The sequence below is a fragment of the Magnolia sinica genome, chromosome 11 (genome assembly GCF_029962835.1).
Source record: "Magnolia sinica isolate HGM2019 chromosome 11, MsV1, whole genome shotgun sequence".
NCBI lineage: Eukaryota > Viridiplantae > Streptophyta > Magnoliopsida > Magnoliales > Magnoliaceae > Magnolia > Magnolia sinica.
Genome location: NC_080583.1, coordinates 80,939,915 through 80,965,092, shown reverse-complemented (window position 1 = coordinate 80,965,092; position 25,178 = coordinate 80,939,915). Strand labels below are relative to the sequence as shown.

General features: G+C 41.2%; 2 protein-coding genes across 3 annotated transcripts; one reads left to right on the top strand and one right to left on the bottom strand.

Annotated features, from left to right (window-relative positions):
• Positions 1 to 2,110: 2,110 nt before the first annotated feature.
• On the bottom strand, positions 2,111 to 16,025 carry LOC131219484 (oligopeptide transporter 3-like). Of its 2 annotated transcripts, XM_058214647.1 has the most exons (7): positions 15,472 to 16,025; positions 13,361 to 13,458; positions 11,337 to 11,906; positions 9,724 to 9,979; positions 4,149 to 4,331; positions 2,547 to 3,184; positions 2,111 to 2,514 (listed from the first exon to the last, which is right to left on the bottom strand). In XM_058214647.1, exons 1-6 carry the CDS (start codon positions 15,976 to 15,978, stop codon positions 2,570 to 2,572), a joined length of 2,229 nt encoding a protein of 742 aa, XP_058070630.1. In that variant the 5' UTR covers positions 15,979 to 16,025; the 3' UTR covers positions 2,111 to 2,514; positions 2,547 to 2,569. The 2 variants fall into 2 exon arrangements, with proteins under 2 accessions (XP_058070630.1, XP_058070629.1); XM_058214646.1 differs by having other exon boundaries at positions 2,111 to 3,184.
• LOC131219485 (uncharacterized) lies at positions 15,824 to 24,528 on the top strand. The gene is made up of 4 exons (XM_058214648.1): positions 15,824 to 15,950; positions 22,700 to 22,786; positions 23,055 to 23,288; positions 24,039 to 24,528. Exons 2-4 carry the CDS (start codon positions 22,738 to 22,740, stop codon positions 24,113 to 24,115), a joined length of 360 nt encoding a protein of 119 aa, XP_058070631.1. The 5' UTR covers positions 15,824 to 15,950; positions 22,700 to 22,737; the 3' UTR covers positions 24,116 to 24,528.
• The last annotated feature ends 650 nt before the right edge of the window (positions 24,529 to 25,178 follow it).

Below are 25,178 nucleotides of genomic sequence, written 5' to 3'. Positions count from 1 at the left end.
GTCCATCATGATGTATATATGAAATCCGCTCCGTCCATCCATTCTGTCACATCATTTAGACCGTGGAGACCGGAGATGAAGCAGATCCAAACAGCAGGTGGGCCCAGAATCATGATTCCGAGGGATGATCTATCCATTAGGCCACTTCCACCAGGATACAATGGCCGAAATTCTGCATGTACGGTTAATTTATGTTCTTCAGGTCGTGTATGAAATTTCGGGACAAACGGGTGGTGAGAAACCTATGATCTTGTATTCTGGCTGACTTTCGGGCCACTTGAGCTTCAGTTTCTCGATTTTTTCCGGATCTCGGCTGTGTAAAATCGTCGATCCCAATCCCCAGGAGTCCGTCCCCTGCTTTTGTGACATCGGAGTGCCGAATCCATGCTTTTAATACCCAATTTCAGTTTAAGCTCCTGATTGCATCCTGCAACAAAACATAATTAAAACCGGGCGTTAAACAGAGTCATGCTCATAAATCCAGGTAATAAATGGGGTCTGATATGCAATATTTGACCCTCAACACCATGGAGCTATGTTTGTCCATGGTGTCCCATGGTAACAAGGGACAATCCCTATTACATGCAATGATTATATTTTTTAATCCCATACCACCTAATCCCATCTAATACCATGCATCAAACACCCCTAATAACCATGGTTTAGAGGATGATTGAATCCTAGAATTTAGTCTTAATTACGACTTTGGCATGCCCTTACTTTCTTAATCATACCTGTTAACCAAAAACAGGCCCTCGGTAACACACGTGTGACTTCGTGTTTGATTTAACCGTAAAGACACTCGGATGGAAAGATAAAATTGGATGGCAGAGATTTCCAATGAGCCCCACATGTACGGATTCAAGTTGGGGAGTGGACTGTCAAGCGCCTACTCAAAAGGAGAAAGTGTCGAAGCTTTTTTTTTATTTTTTTTATTCTTTTACTGAGTGGTGACGTGGACCAATGAGGATTAGGGTAACAGGAAATCCCTGTTGGCCAGATAACAGAGGATCCCGACTCCTTTAAATAGAGTTGCAGAGGGCGACGTGAAACGTTCTTGACACGGTCTTGCGAGTATTCTCTGCGTAGCACTGGAGGAGATGTGTACGCTTCGATCTGTAAATCTGGACCGTTCATCTATTGGACCCTTCAATCTGGACCGTTCATCTATTGGACCCTACCCGGATGGCTAGGATCATCCTATTGTTGGACTTGTTTACTTCCCATCTTGACAATATCACAACGCGTTTTCTAATTAGGGTCCTCGACGTGCCGACTTCCCGAGCCGGCTTTTAGCCGAGGTCGAGGCAGAAATGCATGGCCATCAATTTCAGATTGGGCTAGGGCTCAAGTCATAAAAGCCTGACCTGGCCCAGCCCAATCCGGCCCCCACCCAACTTTATATTTTATACGTAGATGTGTCATATCTTACCAATATGCAATTATAATCCTTGGTTAGACAATCCATCCATCTTGAATGTAGACCGTTGGATTCTTTCCTTTAAAATGTTTATTTCTTTATGCAAGTATGGCCCACTTTATCGTTGGATAAATTAGGGAAATCCAAGTGAGAAATAGGCATTTTATCGGATCAGGCCCAACCAATCTTTCGGTGGTGGAAATTGAAGTGATGGATAGGATTAGAGCCATCCATGATATGGGGCCCACTAGTTGGTTGGACCCGATTGATGCACCACGCTTAAATTGTCTGGATGGATGGCTCCACCATGTTCTCTAATTCGAGTGGCTCTACTAGATCACATCCGGTAACCGAAAACACCACGAGGGTCTCACACGTGTGATTGTATGCGTGTGGGCTTAGAAATGATACATACCCCTTGTTAGGCCTGTATTCCAAAATCCATCCCTATCCATAACTCAAGTGGACAACACCACAGGGAACAATGGGGGACATCAGTTGGGCAGGGTCGATCATGTTGTGTATATGTCATCTAACCCGTTCATCAGGCGTGCCCCACCACGATGAAAGGACCCTGAATCTCTAACCATTTAAAACACAGGTGGGCCACAACATCTAAATATATAGATATTGGGCGTGATCATCCATCTCTCCCTGTAGTATTTGTGATGTGTGGTGAACGAGAGGAGGTGCACAAGATCCACGCTTTGGATTCCACAAATACATCATTGGTGGATCCCACATGTAAAAAGAAAAAGGAAAAAGCTGTACCATGTATAGATTTCTACTATCATTTCTTCACAACTAATCTTCAGTAAGCAGAGGATTGTTGCACTGAAAATGGCCACAGCCCAAAAACTGCACTGATCGGACGATCCTAACGGTTATTTCGAAGTTAAATTGTCTACACTGAATTCCGTCAGCTGGCTAACTTTATTTAACCAGACCAGCTCCTTGACTCAATGGTTAAGATCATCTTCGTGTGACTTTCAGATAGTGGACCACCCATGATCTAGCCAGCGAGACGAGCACTCCCGACACACGTTTACGACGGCCCCCATGGAGTGTGAGATTATGCATGTGATAATAGTAGGCTCCTCACCATGTATCATCTGCATGGCCACACCTGTGTGATATGTAAATCGATGGCTAGAAAACTGGGCACCCTTTTACGGAAATGCCGGGTTCAGTCGGGCATTTAGCCAATGGGCAATGGTCCACATCGGTGCCCCACCACTTCAGGCTCACATGCTCATTCTGCAGCGCGAAATACAGAAGAACACCCATGAACGCCGTCCCAGCGTCTAATGCCGCCGATAGAACGTAGTTATACTTCTTCCACCACCCTTTCCAGTACCGGAAAACAAAGTAGTTGAAGATGGTCCCTGTGATGAGCCAGCTGGAGATGTTGGTGGGAGTCGCAGGCGGCATTCCTGCAAAACCGTAGGAGATAACTGGTACGTTGATCAATGGAATCCATTTCTTCTCCGGGTAGATCTTGCTAAGTATCCATATGGGCACGGGCAAGACCGCTCCAATTAGGTACAGCCAGACCAAGTTCCTGTACATTCCGCCGGGCCCAAACAGCCGCCTCGGTCCAATGAGGCCCCATATGACGGATGCGTCGAATGTGACCCTGAATTTTGGGCACGTCCATGGGCTTTCTGGATGGAGAGCTTCAACGTCGCAGATGTTCTCGATGCTCCCAAGCATCCACCATGCGATTGCAAGGTTGACAGTGCCTGAAATTACAGTCCCGGCCAGCTGCGAAAGTAGTAGATGGAATTACACAACAGAAATTAACCTACTAAACCCTACTTGATGTGTGATTTATCCAGCATAGTTTAAAAGCACAAAAAAAAAAAACAAAAACCGTCCCAATCGTATGATCCTAAGCATCCGATCAACAACATGGAAAATGGACAGTCGAGATTGAGCAAAGAAACCAGATCAGTCCAATCATCATCTTGAACCATCTACTTGACAGATCCCACTTTGAATTGATTATGATTCCACCAGTAGCACTTTGATTTGGTGATTCCAACCATGCGATCTGTGGCCCATAAAAAAACAGAATTGGAACAAATTGGCCTCATTCACAGGGTTAGGATCATCTGATTGGCATGATTCTTACACCATGGCTTCCTCCAAAAGGTACTATTGAATGAACTGCCCTGATTGATAATGGGGTGCGCCATCTGTCATTCAAACGCTTTGGAGACTTTGCTAACATCCCCATGAAGGTTTTCTGGAGTTTCACCTGAATTTTTTGAAGTTTTTCTAGAGTTTCGACTTAGTAGTGACCAGATAAAGTTTCTCTCCTTGGTGAAAGCTGGTCAGTATGAGTCAACTCAGGCAAGTTGAGTTGAGTTTTTTTCAAGTTCTCAAACCATGTATCCATGCCTTCATCTAGTGGGTCCACCATGCCTTACCTCAAGAGCCAGATGATCAGGTTACCAGTTATGTGTATGTTGTTAACCACCGTTCATTTTCTATAACTGCACATCGTTTTCCATAAAGGTGTGGCCCACCCCACGAATTGACTAGCTGTTTTTTAAGCCACGGCACATGCACAATGGGATCCACCAGATGAATGGCCCAGAATTCACACACACTCTTGCAATAGTCGGAATCAGGGTGGCTACCCTTGTGAGTATCCATTACATTTTTCTTCTGAAATTGAAAAGAAAGAGACTTCAGAAATTAGCTGAAGAGGTTTTCAGTATACCTGAGCTGTAAACATGCACCGAGGTGGGATTTTCATGTAATGGCCTAGTTTCAGATCGGATAAGAAAGAAAGTGCATGGATGGTGCTGATCCGTCCGTAGATCTTAAAAAGCAGATTCGCGATCGGCTTCCCGGGCATGATGTATCCGATTATGAATTGCGCTATGATATCGTAGCCAGGTTGCTGTTTATTCACAATTTAAGAAAAAAACATAGAAATGTTAATATCCAATCTGCAATTTCAATCTGTGTATCATGCTGACAAGACACATGTGAGCAAGATCCAAATGTCCATCAGGTGGGTCACATTGGTGTATTTCCATGATCCTAGAATCAGGCCGCTCCACTCATCGAGTGGGTGAATTTGAATAAACAAGCAGGCAGCTCGTAAAAACCTGTCCATTTGTTCCGTGAACTGTGGACCACCAGGCCAAAGGACCCACAGCTGATCTTTTCGTGCAGGGATCCTCATGGTGGGGCCCACCTGGTGGACAGATCGGGATAGGATCCACAGAATGTGGAAACAAGAAAACTTCTGCCTAAGATGATGCATCATAGAATAAAGCTTTACACCAGCATTCAAAACCTGCGGACATAAGTTGGAACTCAGCCGAGTCACCTCAGTTTAAAAACGCAGGATTACTGAGTCCATTATCCGGTTTTATATGAATCGATCCAAGTAGACAATTGACTCAGCTGGTATTTAATAAAATCACCAAGTAATGAATCCCTCTTCCTTAGTGCTGGAAAAACAAAAGACCAATTTCCAAATAAAAAAAATTTACTAGTGTGCCTCGGGAACAACTTGATGTGCATGAATTTCAGGCCGATCCTAAGCTTGGGTGGGCCATACCATAGGGAATGGTTGAGATCCCAACATGGTGTAAATATGACATCCAATTCACTCATCCAACGTGCTCCACTATGATAACGGGATGCCCCAAAAATCAGGCTATTCCAAAACTCGTGGGCCACGCCTAGTGAATTTAGGGGTTTATGCATGATAGTAAACATTTTCCTATGGTGTGGCTCACCTGAGTTTTGGGTCAGCCTTATTTTTGGGCTCTCGGGCTGACGAATGAGGATCTCATGCACATTTCCTCCACAGGGCTCTCTGCTACCGCCAATCATATCGCGTGCAATCATATGCACCCATGCAAATCATGCTAGAGCGGTTCTTTTCAAATCAGGTCAAGAGTCCTTTTAATTATTTATTTTTTTCAACACACACACCACAAACCACAATGGGTACTTGACCCATGACCTTATTGTTAATGTTTTGTGACTACAATTATGCAGCCATGAATGAAAGCTTATGAAGTCTTTAATAAGACCACAAATCAGTGGCCCAGAATGGATGCTCATGAAATTTAATCTAAGATCTAGATTTTCAATTTATCAGAGAGTAGGGTTGTCGATGGGGGGCCTGACGAGCCTTGTCCATGCTCAGCCATAAGCTAGATACATATGCTTGGGTCTAGCCCAGCCTGCTTCCCAGCAACTAGGCCTGGGCCTGGTCATGGTTAAACATCCAGGCAACTCGGACCAACACATCCGATCTCAAGTTGAGTCAGGACTAGATCTGTACACAAACCGACTTAGCTCGGTTAACTAGCTCAACTCGACTCAAAAAAGCTTGACTCGACTCGGCTCGAAACTAGATTCGAGCCGAGCCCAAGCTAGACCGAACTCAACTCGACTCGGCTCGGAACTTGACTCGGTTTGAATAGATTCGACTCGGATTGAGTTCACTTAGTATAAATATTTTGTATATATTTATATATTTAAATAAATTATATATTATATATTATTTATATTATAATATATATTTATATTATATATATTAAAAACTATAAAACCTAAACTCGAACTCAGCTTGAAAGCGAGCTCAAGCTTGACTCGAACTCGGCTTGAGCTGGCCCGAGCTGCCCAGTTAGGCTCGAAGACCGAGCCGAGCCGAGTTCGAGCTTGGGTAGCCTGCCAGCCGAGCCAAGCCGAACTAGGCCAAGCTTGACTCGGTTCAACTCGTGTACAGCTCTAGTCGGGACTCTCCCTCTTTGGGGGTGTATTGCCCCGACTTACCCGAGTCAGGTGTCGAACCGGATCAGGTTAGACTGAGTCCAAGTTGACTCAAAAGAGACACTTAGGACTCATTAAGTTTAAAACTGCAGTACCAACCCTAATCGTGTAAAACAGGTTAGGCTTGGCTGGGATGTCATGTTGGGCCATTATGAAGGCCAAAGAACAAGCCCAGTCAGATAAGTTATCGGCCTCAAAATTATACCTGGGCCCAGCCCAATCCAGCCAAAAGTGGACTCTGACCAGGCCTGTACGGCCCACTTTCATCCCTCTCTGTAAGCTTACTACCTTTTCAGTACCAGAAACACAAGCATGGATGCTGTGCATTGAACTAAAAACAGAGTAACTTGAAATAATCTGACAGGGTATTGACAACTCATAAGCATGCATACAGCAACTGTAAGCGCAACCTGCATGCACCCCAATCAAAACCGCCCAAATTGTTGGCCTCACTGTAGATGAATCATAAACCAAAAATCAAACTGAAAAACTGATGCTAACCGTCCGGTGGATGAATCATAAGCCGAAAATCGAACTGAAAAAACAGTCCTGAATGTCCGATTGTTAGCCAGCAAAAATAAAAAATGGCATATGGCCCAAATTCGACAGAAATAAAAGAAACATCTGTTAATCATAAGTCATGATGATCATCCAACTGAATCGATTTTTGGGTCATGCCAAATCTCCATCAGGGCTCCCGATGTTGATGGTTTGGGTTGAGGTGCATGTATGCAACCTGTGTACTGCGGTATAAATGTGTGTATCATCTAACTCTGTCAGAGCATCAAATAACTCAGCTGAAAGTACCAGCAAGAAAGCACAGTTCCCTACATCTATAGGAAGGCATTAAACATAGTAGCAGAGCTCCCCAAGAGGGCATTGAAATCATGGCCTTGAATTCATATTTGTGGAATTGCAAAAACCTACTAAGCATTGATGGACGGTCTAGATTCTAGAAACTGCATGTGGAATGCTAGAAAATGGGTCAGAAACAGTGGGACAAATATTGCCGAGATTTTCAAAATCCAGCAATATTATCGCAAATTTTTTTTTTAATGCAACGATCTTATCATGGCAACATCACAAGATTTTCAAGATATCTGCATTTTTCAAATTTTTATCATCCTGACATTTACGTGAAAATTATTCAAAATTTTTAGCTACTTCACTAATAAATCTATATTTAAAACTTTAAAACTATTTATTAATTTATAGTAATGATTTTTGTCTTTATTTTTGTTGAGATTTTTTCTGATAACATCCAATATCCCAAGAAAACATCAAATTTTGAAAATCTCCTGAGAAATTCCCCGTACCGAGAAATTCTCCGGGATGAGATTTGCCCCTATGCTCAGAAGGCTCAGTATCCATGGTGCTCCATCCTAGAATCTATATCCTGTATGGATCTTCAATGAGAATGTGATTGCTATACCCAAACATGCCGATGTGGCATATTCACCAGATCCAGGCTGTTCATCCTGCAGACTTCCATCTGTGTTGTAGTGGCCAGAAATCAGGCTAGTCAGGCAATCAGAAGGGCCAGATGTCAATGTCAGACATGGGCCATTATTTTTTCTCTAACGCACGTGGTGGCCGACCTGATAACTGGAGCAGATTTTTTTTTTTTTCTACACAGGAGAAGAGGGGCACCTGATGAATGGCGCAGAACTCAATCCAATGGAATTGAACTTCAGGCATTTTAAATTTCATAAATGCTCTACAAATCAGATTCCCTTCTTAAATTAAAATCAGTCATGGATTCGGGTTCCACTTTCTAGAGATTCTTGAGCAAAAGTTCTCCAGAATTTCTTTGCGGATTTCAAGTTTGTAACGTAGTGATAACAGATTTGGGTGCGGGAGCAGGGATTTGTCTGTTTCCAAATTTAGCAAGTTTAAACAGTGAGGTAGCAGGAATTGAAAGGCTCAAACACATGGGTCCATAGGATCTGACAGTATCTACACAAACTTAGGGACCTGCACACAGCCAAAGATGGGCAATCCGCCTAACTACTATGGGAGCAGAAAGGAACATCACCCTCCTGATCCTATGGTTAGAATGGCCACCGGACACAATCAACTGTTTAAATCATCTATAGACAACATAATGGACCATGGATATTCTCTCATTACTCCCCTCAATTCTCTGGGGAATTTCTCAGATGGATTCATTTACAGAGGGACTGTCTTATCACAATCTTCTCTCATTTAAATTTGAATTCAAGGGGACAGGCAAAAGGCATATCGAACTGGAAATGTTTCCAGAGATAACCATGTGGGATTCACCCATCAGTGGTTGCCTATGAGTGGGCCTCACATGCCCATATCTAACAGGAAGGCAGGCGAGATTCAACAAGAGAGGCGGGAGTGGCACTTGGTTAGAAGGACCATGCAACTAAGGTCAGGATCTTCTAAAATTTTGATAAGCAGACATGACAGGGAGTTTCCAAAACCAGATAACATTTCATGATGGTTTTGTATGCTATGTATGCCATCTACATTGTTGCATTCACTTCAAAACCAGGTTGTTTTACTCAAGAGAGTGTAGAAGCTCTACAAACTCAGGTATACATGCAAATGTAAATGGGTTTTGAGCTATTTAATAAGGAATGCACCTTCCTTATTTTTCAAATTGTGGCATTTCGACATGTTGCCATGTCCACATTCTGACAATCCTGGACACGCCACATAATATGTCTTACTGTTAATATACTTTATTTTGGGATACTCTGCTATGTAAAAATAATTGATTTTTAGGATTTCCACTACTACTATTATAATTGTTACTAAGAGTTGTGACGCATGTGGAACGGAGAGAGAGAGAGAGAGAGAGAGAGAGAGAGAGAGAGAGAGAGAGAGAGAGAGAGAGATGTGGGGGTTATGCATGCCACGTACACATAGATAGAAGGGAACAATGGGCGACCCATCCTACAGTTTTACTTGCTGTGGCCCACGCAAGTCCCTGATCTGCCTAATTTTTGAACTAATGTCCTAAAGCGAGCCTATGTAACAGATGTGCAGAGTAGACATCACAAAGTCATTAGGGTAGGCCGTAGGGAGCCTTTTTTGCACTTTAGACGCTTCATGCATGTGTAGGCTACACACGGACAAGTCCATGTGAGTTATATGCATTAAAAGAAGTGAAAGGAAGCAGGTGGAATCTATGTTGTCGCTTGTGCGAATTTACCGTCTCTTGACCAATGTTGTGAAGAATAGTTGTGGAAGCAAAAAAAATCATATGCTATTCGAGTTATATATAGTAGAGATTGCTAATTTTGGGATTCTTTTACAAATAAATAATTAAAATATAATATCAAAAATAATATTTATTAATTTAAATATCATAAGAGTTGCCAACAAATCTGACTATTAAAAGCTAAGGTTCTAACACAGGCACATTACTTTCTACAATGGCAAATCACATCAGTTCTATTGAGAGATTCTGGTGAACTGAATCTAAAACCATGCATAGATGCAGTAGCTATCATAGATTGGCATACCTGATTTGTAGTTGCTTGAATGACTCCAATGGGAAGAGTAATAATCCACGCCAGGCCGAATGCGAAAAACATCCCCCACCATGGTAGCTGTACATCTTTTTTCCACATGAATGACATTAGCAGAGATAGCACAACACTGCCTACTAACAGAATAAGGAACCACCATTGAGGAACATCTTTGTAATTCTTCATCAATCTCGCATGGATATCCATTTTCGCCGAGTTCATTGCTGATTTGCTTTGTCTCCAAATATCACTGCGGAAAGCAAGACCAGGAATCAAATAAGAGAACATAACCTCATCAAGAGAGAGCCATTTGAATTAGTTGAATAATAATCGTCAAGCACTTCTGAAGTAGATGAAACTGATTTAATTCAGCATAACCACTCAATTCTCCATAGTACATAAAGGAGGAATTATATGATTCTCAGCTGGGGAATAATGCATAGTGATTCAGATCTCAGACTGTTAATCAGATGGGCCCTAAAGATGATGAACCATGCCAAAATAATCTCAACCATTTGAAGATCCCAGTGACCGATGCTTTGGTCCATGGTTTTAAGACGTGAACGAGTCAGATACGACTCATTCAAGATGGCTCAGATCTGGTAGTATTAGTACATGATCCAGCTTGATACCCCAACTCACCCTTGATCAGGCAATTCCCAACTGGACTCAGGGCCGAACCAGTCAATCGGAATCACGGAGTCTTTTAAACTTGCTTTGGTCTTTATGCACTTGAATGGGGGCCACTGCTATATTGCTTAACTGTTTTTAATTGCATGCTAGCAATAGAAGGGCTAGGATTATTCTGTCAAGGAGATTTTTACGACATGTCCATCCACAAGGGTGACCATCAGATGAACAGTCAGTCTAACTGAACATTGGACCCCACTAGTACAAGCCTAAAACCAGTTAAGATACTTTGCATATTCTCAGATTGAGAATCATATATTTCCCCAAAAAGAAGATACAAATGCCCATACCAATAATTAAATTGTCCAGAGGCAATTCATCTCCCAACAAGTTGAATACTAGAAAATGATGCCCATTAATCTGTCTTGTAGTTTTAAGTCCACTAATAAAGGCAGAGGAATAAAATAATCATGAGCTTTGCAAGCATACATCTAGACGTATTTCAATAAGATATGTCGGAACTCAGGGTCCTTTTCCATGCCCCGAACTGTTTGTAAGATAGGCTAATACCAAAAAAGAAAAGAAAATAAAAAATAAAAAATCTGAGATCGAAATATTTTCAACCCTCTGATTATTCGAAGGTCAAGAAGATGTCCATCTTCAAAGGAAAAGATTCAGATGATTGAAATATTCCAATCTAAGAGTCTTTATTTTTTGCCTATCCCCCATCCGAGGTGAGGCCCATTATGATTACCCCAGATCGAATGGCTAAAGTCACTACATATCCTATAGCAATATGTTGAGATGTACTCTACCAAACCTCAATAAGCGCAGACAGATTAATGAATTTCAATGTATTTCACACCTATGTATAATTGTGCAAGTTGAAGCAACTGATCATCTACTTTGAATGGTATATTCATCATTAATCTAATTTGAAATGTCCCTAGTGTTCAACGATAGTTCAAGGGCATTACCTGCCATGGAAGAGAGCAACATGGGTGATGGTTGCAGTAATCCTTGCGAATCCCGATCCTATCGAGAGTGCAAAAAGGGGACTGAGGTAGAGCTTCCCATAACTATTATATGCGGCAATATTGAGGTCGTACTGAGGGGTCAAGATCTTCGTAGTATCATAAGTACCCCCACTTGAAGTGAAGAGGTTACTCGAAAATATTGGAAATTTCCGCGAATCAAAAGTATTGTATTTCCAGTAACATAAAGGGATGATTATGTAGATAAACATGATGAATCCAACTGCAACATTGACAATGGAGAACCAAGGTGTCACCAACGGGCTGCCGTGGTAGGCCGATATCCCAGCCCAGTCGAGAGTGAATGCACCCACTCCAAGTCCATGGTACCCAGATCCAATCTGCTGGGCTGTGATGCTGCGGGGCCATGCCCAACAAACCCATGAAAAGAATGTCAGGATAGGGAACAGATAGCCGGGTAAAGCATAGTAAGCAAAGCTTGCCACCAGGAAGATAAGGAAGAACTGCATCCGGGTGAGACCTTTCGATCGAGAATCCTTCTCATGGAGCGCTCTGCAACACAGCATCTATGATGAGTGAAATGAAAAGTATATTAAGAGGAATGGTAGTTGCATGCTTCAATCTGTAAAAGCCAACGACGAGTAACCCACACATACCAACATGGAAATTTTGTGGGAGATCTAGAAGGTTCATCAGGAGGGGTCCACTGTTAATTTTCCCTTAGCACTCAAATCACACCAGTGCATCCTTCAGTTGATCACATGTACCAAACAAGTGATGCTTGCCACAAATGTAGCCTACCCAGTTAGTGGACTGGCTTGATTTTGGGCTGGAGCACTTCGATCTGGGCCTGCCTGATGAACAGAACAGATCTTGTGCACGAGTGAGTGGCACATGCGAGGTTCTTTGGCATTGTGGGTTCCTTTTGCATTCCCAAGCTTCTTTTTTTAAAAAAAAAAAAATCTATGAGTGACAGAACAATCGGTCAAGAATATTTTCACTTTATTCATTTTCTTTGAAAATATGAAGCAGTATCCAAATCATGGCTACAGAACGAGTCACCGCACCAAACTGGGGATGAAACAGACTGAAACTGAATGAGTCAAGGTGAGTCGCACCAGTTCTGGTCACCAGGTGAGTCGAACTCGGCAACCGCTATTTAAATTCTTGACCAAAATTCTCCATTAAAACCAAAAACAAACTAGAGAGAGTTTCCCATCTCCATTTTTTTCTGCCTTTGTTTATTCCTTTTGTCCTGAAGACAGACATCCACGTGTAGAATTTATCTGAGTATGATTGGTTTTTTTTTTTCTCAAAATTAGAAAACGGTATGGTACCCACAACCAAGGAATCAAGAACCCAACATTTCCTTTTCACTTTCCTGATTTCTATTCACTTTTAACACACAAGCTTCAAATCAAGAAAGCTTTTCGACTCAAAATTCAAACGCCATCATTAATAAACCCACATAACCAAATACCAACCCCCAGGTTGATTTTATTCCCTCTTCTTTTCCACCCATGAAAGTTGTCAGGTAAAGAACTTTTTCAGCACTACCATTACAGCCAGAAAAAATAAATAAAATTTCGACCGCAGAATTTAAATCAGGCGAATCTAGGCAAACCCATTTCCTTACCCACAGTGCTCCACTCAAAATTGGACAGGTGGAGCAATGGTCCACCGGCTCCATTCATCAAGCGGATCCCGTCAATGGACCACTTTATGCAAATTGTGCTAAGCATGGATGGACCAGTTTCAGAGAATGACATAGATTGGATGGTCCTATCAATTTGAGGCAGACCTTTTTCCCAACCGGGGCTGATATTTGTTCATATTTTTTCTACCATCCATCTGTCACTGACAAGTGGTATGATTATGATAGCCCGAGCAGTGAGATGTTACCACTGTGCCCAATCCACAGTGGGACCCACCTGTTGAATGGTCTGGATGATGGACCATATTGTCATGCGTCTGATTTCTAGAAAGAGAAGAGGAAAAATACAGACCTGAACAGAGAGACCTGAGCAAGGTTGGACGGCCACCACATATCAGCAGGCTCAACCAAATATTTCCTAAGCATCCCAGCCCATCCATACCCCAAAATCTGCAACAGAACCATTCAAATCTTCAAGAGGAAAGCCAGATATTTAGAAAAAAAAAATCCACCACAGATTAAAAATAAAATAAAATTCAGACCCGTATAAAAACCACAAGAACGTATTGCAAGAGAACAAGAAGAAAAACACGCTCTCAAATGCCTGCTTTTGCAGGAGATTTTTAGCTACTTTTACACTACTTTTACAGCAAACAAATAAAAAATAAAAATCCCACTAAAAAGACAAGAGGGGAAATTATGAAAACTCCAAAAAAACACATAATTAAAAATAAAAAAACAGAAAACTGATGGGATAATGCAAATTATATCTAGTTTCTTCATCTTCGAAAAGTGTACACTAAATCTGCTTTATAAACTGTTATCTAATAGGAAAAAAAGATTAAAAAAGAAAAACAGCAAAATCATACAATTTTTATACACTAAGCTACCTGAATTTATTAAATAAGAAAAACTAACAAAATAAAATTATTACTTTAAATATTTTTAAAAAAAAAGAAAAAAAAGAAAAAAAGGAAAATGGACGGTCACATATTTCCGCACACCCAATTACATCCTACTAGTCGAAGGCCAACCAAATACAAAAGCCAAGAAAATCACACCTGGAAAACAAAATTCACATCTAGAAATACAAAATTTCAAACATAGATTACACTATAAATCATATCCCAAATACCCAAAAATGAAAAAACAAAATTATATAAATATATTTTCATCCCAACCCAACTCATTCCTTCGTTCTTTTAATCTTCCAAATTTAATCATTTTTCCACTTCTCCTATAAAAAAATAATAATAATAATAATAAATGATAAAAAGATTATATAAAGAATTAATGAAATCTCCACAAAAATCGAAAATCATGAAGCTTTTAAAGATAAAAAGCCCAAAAAATAATTAAAAATAACAAAATATCGCACCCGGAAAAACCCAAGAAATGAGAAAATAAATCTTCAAATCTCCTAATCTAGCTAAATTCAAAATCAAATCATAGAAGAGATTAAAAATAATAAAACCCCAGAAGAAAAAAACGACAGTCGACGCTATCCATATGAACATTTCTACTGTTACTCGCGCGAGTAGAAAATAAACATACTCAAGGGCATGCCCACACATAGCACACTCAACATGTATGAGATCCGATCCGTTCATCAGCCGGCACCCAAAACCAATCCGGTCCAGTCATCAGTTAGCCCATATGAATGAGAAAGAAATGAACGGTTAAAAGAAACCGATATCCAACGAATGTCTCCGGTCAACTTGCTAAGCATTCTAATGCAATTGTTGGGCAAGAGGACATAAGTACCGGACCCAGGAAGATAAAGGCCTCGGATCTCACACATGTGCGCTGATACGAAACTTGCGTCCCGCGAGTAGAAATCTAACTCTACTCGCGCGAGTACAAAACATGACCTCTTGTCCGTGACTGACCAGGCAATAGGAATAGTACCAGTAATAACTGACACAAGAGAACACGTAAGCCACTCTTAATAAATCAGTCCATAAAAGTACACTTGTAATACCAAAAGTAGAAAAAGGTGTACTTGTCAGTGAAAGTGTAACACGTACTCAAGTAGCTCTGCTTAGTAAGACCCGCATATTTCTATAGTACATCGCGGTCTCAGTTCTGCAATGCTGGCCCACCGATCGGTAATCCAGACCGTTGTTCTGTTGTGTCCCACCATGGATGTACTAAAAATAAAAATATCCTCAATATGAACGAAAACTAACCGTTCGATTAGCGACTTGCAGGTGGACGGATAAAAAGAGAAATACAACAACGGTCCGAAAGTTCAACTGATGGATTTATGGGGACACGCTCCGTTCAAGCGGTTGGACTCAAGTCACCCAACAGATCAACGGCCTGTATTACCTAAAAACAGTGGGCCCCACATAATTCTTCCCACTCGATAAAACCCATCTTCAAACGGTAGTCTTCCCTATCTTCAAACCCATCTCAAAAAAATAAAATTAAAAAAATAAAAAATAAAAATAGAGAGAGTACCTGTGTAGTCAAGACGATCAAGAGGGCGAGGAAAAAACCCAATCTCTGCTTGTAATAGGCCTTCATGACTGTGATCGCGCCGATCGAGTAGGCGTCCCCACCACCGTAGGATACGCCGCAATTGGCGAAGATGGTGATGATCACGTGCTCTTTCATATTGAACGGTCCAGGATTGAGGGAGAATGCCCATCCCATCAGCTTGTATTGCCTGGTGGGAAGGGAAGACGCCATGAACTTCCCGATCGGAAGGACGGCGATCTGCATCAGGATCGCCGAAATCGTCAGCGGCTGCGTCCGATACGTGAAGAAGGTGTTGAGGAACATGAGGACAGTGCAAGACGTGATTCCGAGGAACCATGCCCGGAATGTCATGACGGGGAGCGACGGGTCGTCAGTTTCCGGCACGACAAGGGCCACCTCCTCAATCGTAGGTCGATCGGGGGAGTTGGGATCTTCTGGATGCTTCTGGAAGCTTTGAGGTTCTTTCTTTCCGTTGTTAGACGCCATTGCAGGACCTCTGCAAATCTCTCTCTCTCTCTGATTTGAAATGTGGAAGAGGGGTGGGGTTCTTTTATAGTGGGCGTATTTTGGCGGGCGCATGGGTGTCACGTGCTTCGCACGGCTGGCACGTGTTTGTCGTGTTCCCATGAGGAGGCGGATTACGTCCTACCCCCGCCCGTCTCTAGCCCGGAACGGCCGGACGCGGATTTCCTGCGAAAGCCTTTCGCAGGAAGTTCCTGCGCTGGGAACGCAGGTGGGGCCCACTGGGATGTTTGTGAGAAATCCTCACCGTCCATCCGTTTTTTGAGTTCATTTTAGGATATAAAGCCAAAGATGAACCGTATCCAATGCTCAAGTGCGCCGAAGACGTGATAATTAAACTTCCACAGTTGAAATATTCGTGGGGCAGCAGTTCAATCTTTGATTTTAATCAACCTATATAATAGACTATTAGATAGCACTTGATTATAATCAACCTATGTAATAGTGTATTACATTGCACTTGTGGGAGTTTTGTTCTCTCACTACCAGTCCACAGCCAGTTAAATTGGAGGGTTGCATCAGCTCGGAGTCCGGCATCAAACTTATGCCATGACTTTCATCATGAATATGAAGAATGTGACACTCAAAACTAGAGTGGAATGGCAGAACAACTTTCATATAGCTGACCCGATTTAATTGGGAAAAGGCTTAGATGATGATAACGATGATGATGATGATGATGAAGGTTTCAAGTCCAACCTGTTGGACTAAGTATGGTCTAGCTAGTGGATAACTTCCAACCTTTCATGTGTGTGCGAGATCCTACCCATCCAATAGGTTGGCCCTGTCACAAGGATCACCTTGTGCAAAAATTTGCCATATCCACTCTTTTTTTTTCTTTTTCTTTTTCTTTTTTTTTTAAAAAAATTTATTTTAAGGATGATAATTTATTGATGAAAACAGCAAAGCAGAAAGAATACAGAATAAAAGAGAAAAAACACAAAGGACGCCACCCAAATTCCAACCCATAACTACAAGCCTCTACTTAAGGAGAAGCCACCACCTGTCCTAGAACATAAGATCTTGCTCTAAAGAACACCTCCTTAGGATTGCCACAAATATCTCAGGAGCATCTAAAATTTCTTTCCTTCCAAATAGCTTACAAGCCTACTAGAAGGAACAACCTCCACTCCTTTCTACCCAAGCTTCCTTGATCACCACCATACCAATGCTTGGACAAATCTTCTATAGACCTTGGAAAGGTACCCATAAGACACCGAGAAGCTAGAGAATACTAGCCCACACCTCCCTAGACCAAGGACCGTGCATAAAGAGATAGCACACCGACTCCTCATCTTGCCAACACAACAAGCAAGCATTTGATAATGAAAAGGCCCCTCTTTCTCAAATTATCAATTGACAACACCCTATTCCAACCCACTAACCATGCAAAATTTGCCACCTTAGAGGGAGCTCCATATGACCAAAGGAGCAGAGTATGCGCTTTTTTGCCACCACTTGAGCCTCCACTTACCACTTGAAATCAAAGTATGGAATGACTTCATCGAGAACTTCCGAGATTTCTCCTCTAGCCACTGCTCCGAATCAACCCTTTTTGAAATGGAGATCCCTGCCAACTGATTTAAAATTTCCAACCATTCTTGAACTTCTCATGGATGTCCCTTCTACATAATGGAGTTCATACCCCACGGTTCTCATGAATAGAAAACTAACAGTTAACCGAAATGTTGAGATCCATGACCACTTGAGCAAGCATTGGGAGTTGATATTGCAAAGACCAATCACCATGGCACACACATCCTTGACCCGTCTCCCACTACGAAAGTTCACCACTCTTAAGGACCACTTTTTTTAGCCTCAAAATCTGTTTCCACACTCTTGACACTTTATATATGGAGGCAATATTGAGCCAACACCCTACCTGATCCACCCCTTCCAAAATATAACCTCCTAAAGATCAGACCCCATGTCCCATACCCCCCCTTCGAATTTTCAAATCCACTTCCCTAATAAAGCTCCATTCATAGATCCCCCAGGAATACCCACCCCCATCCTCTTTGGGCCTACAAACATTGGCCCATTTCATAAGATGAATTTTTTCTTAGCCTCCCCCACCTTGCCATAAGAAATCCCTTTTAAACTTCTCCAATTTGTTGAGCACCTCTTTCGGGCACTTGAAGAGAGATAAGAAATATGATGGAAGGTTCAATAGCGCCGCTTTAATAAGGACGATTCTGCCCCCAAAGACAACAACCTACTATTCCAAACTAACAACTTCCTTTCGAATATTTCAATCGCCAGATCCCACAAGCTCTTTTTCGCCTTCCCAATACAAAAGGGGAGGCCCAACTAAATGGTTGGGAACGACTCCACCTTGCAACCAAACACACCAGCAAGAGAAGTCAATTCCTCTCTACGCAACCTAATACTCAACACTGTAGATTTTTGTAAGTTCACTGATAGACTCAATACCATTTCAAACCAAAAATTCACTTTCCAAAGATTATTGATTTGGGAAGCATCTAGCTTATAGAATAGAATTGTGCCATCCATGAATTGAAGATGCGACACTTGAAAATCCCCCGTGGCCACTTTGAAGCCACAAAATGGACCTTCGTTGTCCTCCTTAGAAAGCATTATGCTCAGGCTTTTGCCACCATAACAAAAAGGAAAGGGAAAAAGTGGGTCCCCTTGCCTTAAACTCCTCGCCGATTTAAAGAAACCTTTAGGAGAGCTGTTAACGACAAGGCATTCCGTAATGGTAGCAATGGCCATAAAGGTCACCATGGCTACCTTTATGATACGGGCTATAATGGCCATTATGGTCTTTTTTTATTGAGAAAAAACCCAAAAAACCTATATCGACCCCGTAATGGATTGTTATGGCCTTTCTAGGGAGTGTAATGGCCTTTTATGGGTCTTCTTTTTTTTTCTTTTTTTTTTTTTTCCTATAATGGCCCCCGTAACACCTTTACGTAATGGCTATTATGGCTTACCGTGGTTGATGATAAGTGAGAACTTGGCCGGTCCCACACACTCTAGAATTCAGCTTCTCCATTTAACCCCACAACCCCTTCAGCCCAGCATATAATCTAGAAAAGCCCAATCAACATGCTCATAAGCTTTCTCCAGATCTAGCTTACAAACCACACCACTCTTACCCCCTTTTATGGTGCGATTTTTTATGATTTTGTTGGCAATTAATGAACTATCCAAGATCTGCCTCCCCTCCACAAAAGCTCCCTGCACCTTAGAGATGACTCAACCTAGAATGGCTCAAAACCTAGAAGCTAGAATCTTCGCAAGGATCTTGTATGGAGTGCTAATAAGACTAATTGGGTAGAAGTCCTTAAAAGGCAGTCGGCTCCCTCCTACTTCGGAGTTAGAGCAATATAAGAAAGCTCCCAATTCTGATGCTAGCTTTCCTTTCACAAAAAACTTAGTAACTCAAATGAAAGCAACACATTCGTCCTTAGCATTTCCCAAAAAATCTTTGGGAAAAAAAAAAGCAATGGGAAACCTGTCCTTACCAAACTCCTAGATTTTTTATTTTTTATTTTTACTTCCTCCTCCAATATATCCCTTCCAAAGAAGCAACCTCATCCACTACAGCACCTCAAATTCCCAATTATCTGATCTTGGTCTCACGACTTTGGGGCCAGATAAAAGATCCTTATAGTAGGATGCTATAGCATCGCATGCTTCTGGTTTCCCTTCTACATGAACCGTATCCACTACAGCACTTTTGATTTTGTTAGCACGTGCTCTCGCACTAGCAATTCCATGAAAGGACTTTGTGTTTTTATTTCCCTCCTTTAGTCACGTTGCTCTCGACTGTTGCTTCCACTTAATTTCCTGCTCATTCAAAAAATTATTGTATTCAACCTTAAGGGAACCCCTACAGCTGCGGTCATTCTCCGATAAGGTCGCCCCTTCTTTAATAAAGCATCATCCATAACCCTTTCCATAACTGCCTCTCTATTGTGAAAAAAAAAAAAATCATTCTTCCACCGGACAATCTTCTTTTAAAAGGTGCAGTTTCAGGAAAAGCACAAATGCCAGCTGTCCCAAAACCTGGCAAGAATCTCACCAACTCTTCACTAAATTCCTAAACCTCTCCATTGGCGCCAAGCTAATTCAAACCTGAATAGCCTTGGACCCCAACCCTCCATCTTTACCTCAAGAAATATTGGGCAACGGTCGAAAATTGGCTTCGGCAGACCTCGCTGATTGGTTAAGGGGAATCTATCAATCCAGCTATTTGACATAAGGAAGTGATCTAACTTGGAAAGAACAGGCTGACTTCTGCTATTTATCCCCCATTGGCAAATCCACCAAATTATTTTTGTGCTCCCAATCAAAAAACACTGCCATGCTGCTAGTCATTTTCCCACCTGAAGATTTCTCGAACGAGAATCTTGGGACATTGACCCCTCCCACACACCATGAAAGCCCCCATCTCGCTCCAACAGAATCCAATTCCACCCAATGTTTTAAATATCGACGATATCAGCCAATATATCCCATGATATATCTTGTATCTTAACTGTGCGATACGAAACGCACAGGTAGTGTCGATATATCCCATATGTTTGATCCAGTGAGCATTTTCAATTTTCGATCCCTTTTTTATTGAAATTATGTTAAATCAGTGTCAAATAGTTATAAATCCATTGGTTCTTCATGTTTTACATGAAAAATCATGGAGTTGGAGCTTTGATTTTGATATCCATTGGTTCTTCATGTTCTCCACGGTTTTTTTCAAAATTTTCCTTCAATCAGCAATCAATTGAGACTAATTTCGAAGTATTTGATAAAATGATCATCACATACACTCTAATTTTAAAATTTGTGTGTAGGCGGTCCGATTTGGGGAAATTTCAAAATTTCCCTAATTTCTCCCTTGCAATTTTGCACTCCAAACATGAAATCAAGCATGTATGAGGGCTAATCTACTGATTTATTGAGTCCTTGTCAATTTTTGAAAAATAAAAATCATTTTTTAATAAAAAATTATTAAATTTATTTTTTTTTTTCGAAATTCCCCTTCAACCAGCTGTCAATTATAACTAATTTCGAAGTATTTAGGAGTGTTTGATGAAATGATCATCACATACACTCTAAATATTATGCATTCAATTTCAATATAGTTGCATTAGTTTTGTCAGATGACGCATAGCTTAGGACCCTATACAAAGGAAACCTATTATGTGCACTTCTTTTTTGAGATGTCATAATTTAAAAGTGTGTATTAAGGTATTTTTTTAACAATCACTGAAGTTTCATTGAAAAATTCAACCATTTCCCCAATGTGTACCCATGTTTCCCAAAAAGTGCGATAAATTACTTGATAGAAATGATATATCCCGTGCGATAACCAATACGTATTTGTATCCCAAGGATACAATACGTAACTCGATACCTGTATTTGGAACACTAATTCCACCCAGTAGGAGTCGCTGAGATTGGCAATGTTCAGGCCATAAACTGCAGAAAACACCCATTTGAATCTTGAAGCCCTGTCTCGAAAAACCACACTAAGAGTAAATCCCCTGCCCAACTGTCCTCTTTGGACCATAACGAAGAATCCCAGACTATGAAGATAATCCCTGCAGCTCCTGCGGCATCCTTGACTACCCATTCCTTTGCATGACCTATCCAGATATTATCCACTCATCAGTGGACCACACTTGTATTTTGCTATTTCTCAATGGCTACACTGTTTTCATGGTTTGGTCCACATGATCAGTGGATAAGGCTGATTTTTGCACTCGGTGGTCCTCATGGAGAGGCCAACCTAATTGGAGGGGTTGGAAGTTATCCATGGGGTGGACAGTACCTTGTGTTCCAACCAGTTCGACTTGAGACCTCTTTTAATGCAACGCTAAAGAAAGACTAAAATGTCTGTAAATCCTATCACAACCATACAACCTCTCCATGAATCAACCATAACTCGAATCGCAAGATCTTGCTTGAAAGCCAACTCATTAGTTTTTCTTCAAGACCATTTTCACATCATACATCATTTTGCACTCGAAAATTGACCTTGGCAACAAGTTATTAACTGTTGCTGTAGAAAATTTGAGTGTGTGGGCCCATGAATGACTGGACCACTCATGTTGAGTCCACAGACTGATGGGCCATTGATATGGGGGCCTTAGACTTTTCAGACCACAGTAAATGGCCATAAAGCTATCTCGATGGATAATGAGTCCTGCTCCTGGGCTGCATCAACCCTTCCAGTTAAGAAGAATTGTCCTTGAGTCTGCAGCTGCAGAGCGATCCTTTGCCGCAGTCCTTCGAATTGGCACAATCATTGCTAGACCCAACACTTGTTAGCATGCAGTTAACTGCTGTAATCCTCATCTTTGCTACAATAAGGGTGTGTTTGGATACATTTTCAAGTTTAATTGCAGATACTAGTCTGAGAAGTAGAAGTGACCAAATTCTAATTTCCTTAGCATTCATATTCAGCACTGCAGCTCCAAATTGCAGGAGTCTCGGAACACTTGCGAGGAACGCAACTATAATTTTAGTAAAAACTTCCTCTCATGAATACTAGGATGTTAATAAAAACTTCCCCTCACGAATGCTAGGAAACATCGATAATTTTGAAATTTCCTCATAATTAAATAGAATGTTTGCAATTCAATATGTAACCAAACACAGCCTGTGCGGGTTAGATTTTCAAAAAACAACTAACAGTTTAATTCTATACATGCAGATTTTCCTAAATCAGCTAAGCGAAAGGCTGAAAGGGGGATGGCGACTTCATTATTCTTCTTTAATGTCAGCAAGACGACTTTCAAAGGTTAGCATTCTTCTATTGTTGGTATTCCCTTGAGTGCATGGTTTTTACACTTGGATTGACTCATTTGGTGTCTGAGTCGAGTTGTGACTCACCCGAGTTGGGAGTGACTCATGGTATTGAACCGGATTGGGTAGTGCTGAATCCAAGTCAACTTGTCCAAGTTGCACCTGACTCGGATGAGTCTTAAAGCCATGCTTGAGTAGCCAGTTGCTTCCTTCAAATCTATAGTTCTCTCATGACTTATTCTGACCTCATTTTCTGCTGACAGGACATCTGTTAGGAGTTGCTGCATCTTGGATCATCCAAGTTGGAATTGAGATATATCGTTGCTTTAAGAATGAGGATGAGAACGAGGAAGAGGTTGATAAAGCTGAAAAACTCGAGCTTCTCAGGAGAAAGGTCTCTGGTGCAACTATTAGGTGTGGTGCCTCATTGGTTTTTGCTTTCATTGGGGCTGGAATTGGTGCTATCCTCATCCGTCCTTCAACTGGACAGTGGATTGGTAAGCATAACACATACATTATCGATGGAAATTTGTACTGCATTTTTTTTTTTTTTTTTTGAAAGATGTACAATGCAGATGTTGTGTTTATCTTTTAGGGATTTTTATCAAAAAAATCCTCACGATTTCTGATTTTCCCAATAAAAGACTTCACTTTTCTATAGTCCCGGAAGGATCCCTTTGAGGTGACATGACCATGCCCTTCGCCTTGTTTTTTAAATGCAAATGTGGAGTCAAGCATTGTGGATGTGTGTATGACATCCAACCTGTTCAACAGGTGTGCCATGAGGATTAGATGATCCAAAACTCAGGCCATCCAATCATCAGGTGGGCTGCATTTGAATTTGGAGCTTTTGGGTTGTCTACACTGTTTTCCACACTGTGGCCTACTTGATGATTGAATCAGCTGGATTTTTGGAGCATCTAATCAACATGGTGGGCTGCACCTTTAGGACTTTTTGGATGTCATACACACACCATGTGGGCCCCACAATGCCGTGACTTCACACGACTCTACTAATTTAGAAAAAGAAAACAGATTTGAGGGTGCTTGGGTCATCTCACACCCAGAAAGATTATTTTGGGGCTTTAGAAAAATCCAAGCTTCTTCTTCTTTTTTTTTTTGAAATGCATGTTGGCAATGAATGCCCCTTCCTGATCAATGCATGTTATAAAATTCATCCTCCAGAAATATAATCTCACCTTATGAAATCCAATTTTAATTAAATCACAAACTCTTCTTTGCTGCAGGTTGTGCTGTTGGAGACTTAGAGGGGCCTATCATAGTTGGAGTTTGTTTCAAGAAGGTTCTTCATCGGGACCTTTAAAGCTCTTAGGCCAATCTTCCGACGTATTTCCTATTCATGTTTTTGTTTTCAACAAACCATATTGGAATGCGCTCACTACATATCACAAAAGCTCCAGAGCCTCTGATCTAATAATCCTGTGATACTGTTTTTTTTTTTTCTCCTTTTCTTTTTCTCTCAGAATTTGTTTAGAAAACAGCTGCTCCCAATTAAAAAGAGAGAAGGGCTATCAGAATCTAACTCGAACCAGTTCTTGGAGAAGAGAAAGAAGTTTCAAATGTCCGAACGAGCTCCGGCGGAACTCGATGGTAAGTTTCTTCATTTCTTCCTTCTGTTCTTTACACATCTGAGCGCAAGCGTCTTCTTCAGAACTGTGTGATTGTTCTTCTGGAAAAATGAAACAATGAAAACAACAACAAAAGACAGATTACTCCCAAGAATTGTTTGTGTTCGTAGGCCTGTGGCCTCTCTAGGCATATTTAAAAAACCCCAAAACTCACTCAATGTTGATCTGAATCAAATCAACTTGATATTTAATAATTAAATTAATAAGAATATTAGTAATAAATAATAATAGACTAGATAGCATGGCACATTCAGCTTGTGTAGTTGTACATAGTTCAAACTAATGGGCCTGATACTCCAGCTGAAGCCGGGCCCAAATGCAGGTTAGGCCCAAAAGTCCAGCCCACTGACAGCCCTATATGCAGGAAAATGTAGTGCATTTGTGCATGGGGCTGAGTATTATAGGCAAAACATGAGAGAATCAAGGTTGAAGATATGCCATCCGCACTGAGTATGCAATGGCATAATCACATAAACATGGTGGGTACAAAAACTGCATATGCCACTGGCATATGTGGTCCAAGGACCCAAAATGACATATGCGATCCCGCATATGACAACACTTGTATGGTATATATGTTATAACTAATAAATATTGGGATACATAGACATAAATGCAGCATTTTACTCGAAAACAATCACCCAAAAAATGCCAACTCATGTTGAGTCAATCGAGTCATTACAATTTTACTACCACCAGATCAAAAATGGGAATCATCGGTCAAATGGAGATGTATTA

Bases quoted from the DNA above. Each gene is read 5' to 3' on its own strand.
- LOC131219485 (XM_058214648.1), top strand. From the start codon at position 22,738: ATGGCGACTTCATTATTCTTCTTTAATGTCAGCAAGACGACTTTCAAA. The intron at 22,787-23,054 runs GTTAGCATTCTT...TTCTGCTGACAG, and splicing joins CAGCAAGACGACTTTCAAAG to GACATCTGTTAGGAGTTGCT. The intron at 23,289-24,038 runs GTAAGCATAACA...TCTTTGCTGCAG, and splicing joins TTCAACTGGACAGTGGATTG to GTTGTGCTGTTGGAGACTTA.
- LOC131219484 (XM_058214646.1), bottom strand. From the start codon at position 15,978: ATGGCGTCTAACAACGGAAAGAAAGAACCTCAAAGCTTCCAGAAGCAT. The intron at 13,459-15,471 runs GTACTCTCTCTA...GTTCTGTTGCAG, and splicing joins TGATCGTCTTGACTACACAG to ATTTTGGGGTATGGATGGGC. The intron at 3,185-4,148 runs GTATACTGAAAA...CTACTTTCGCAG, and splicing joins GGTGCATGTTTACAGCTCAG to CTGGCCGGGACTGTAATTTC.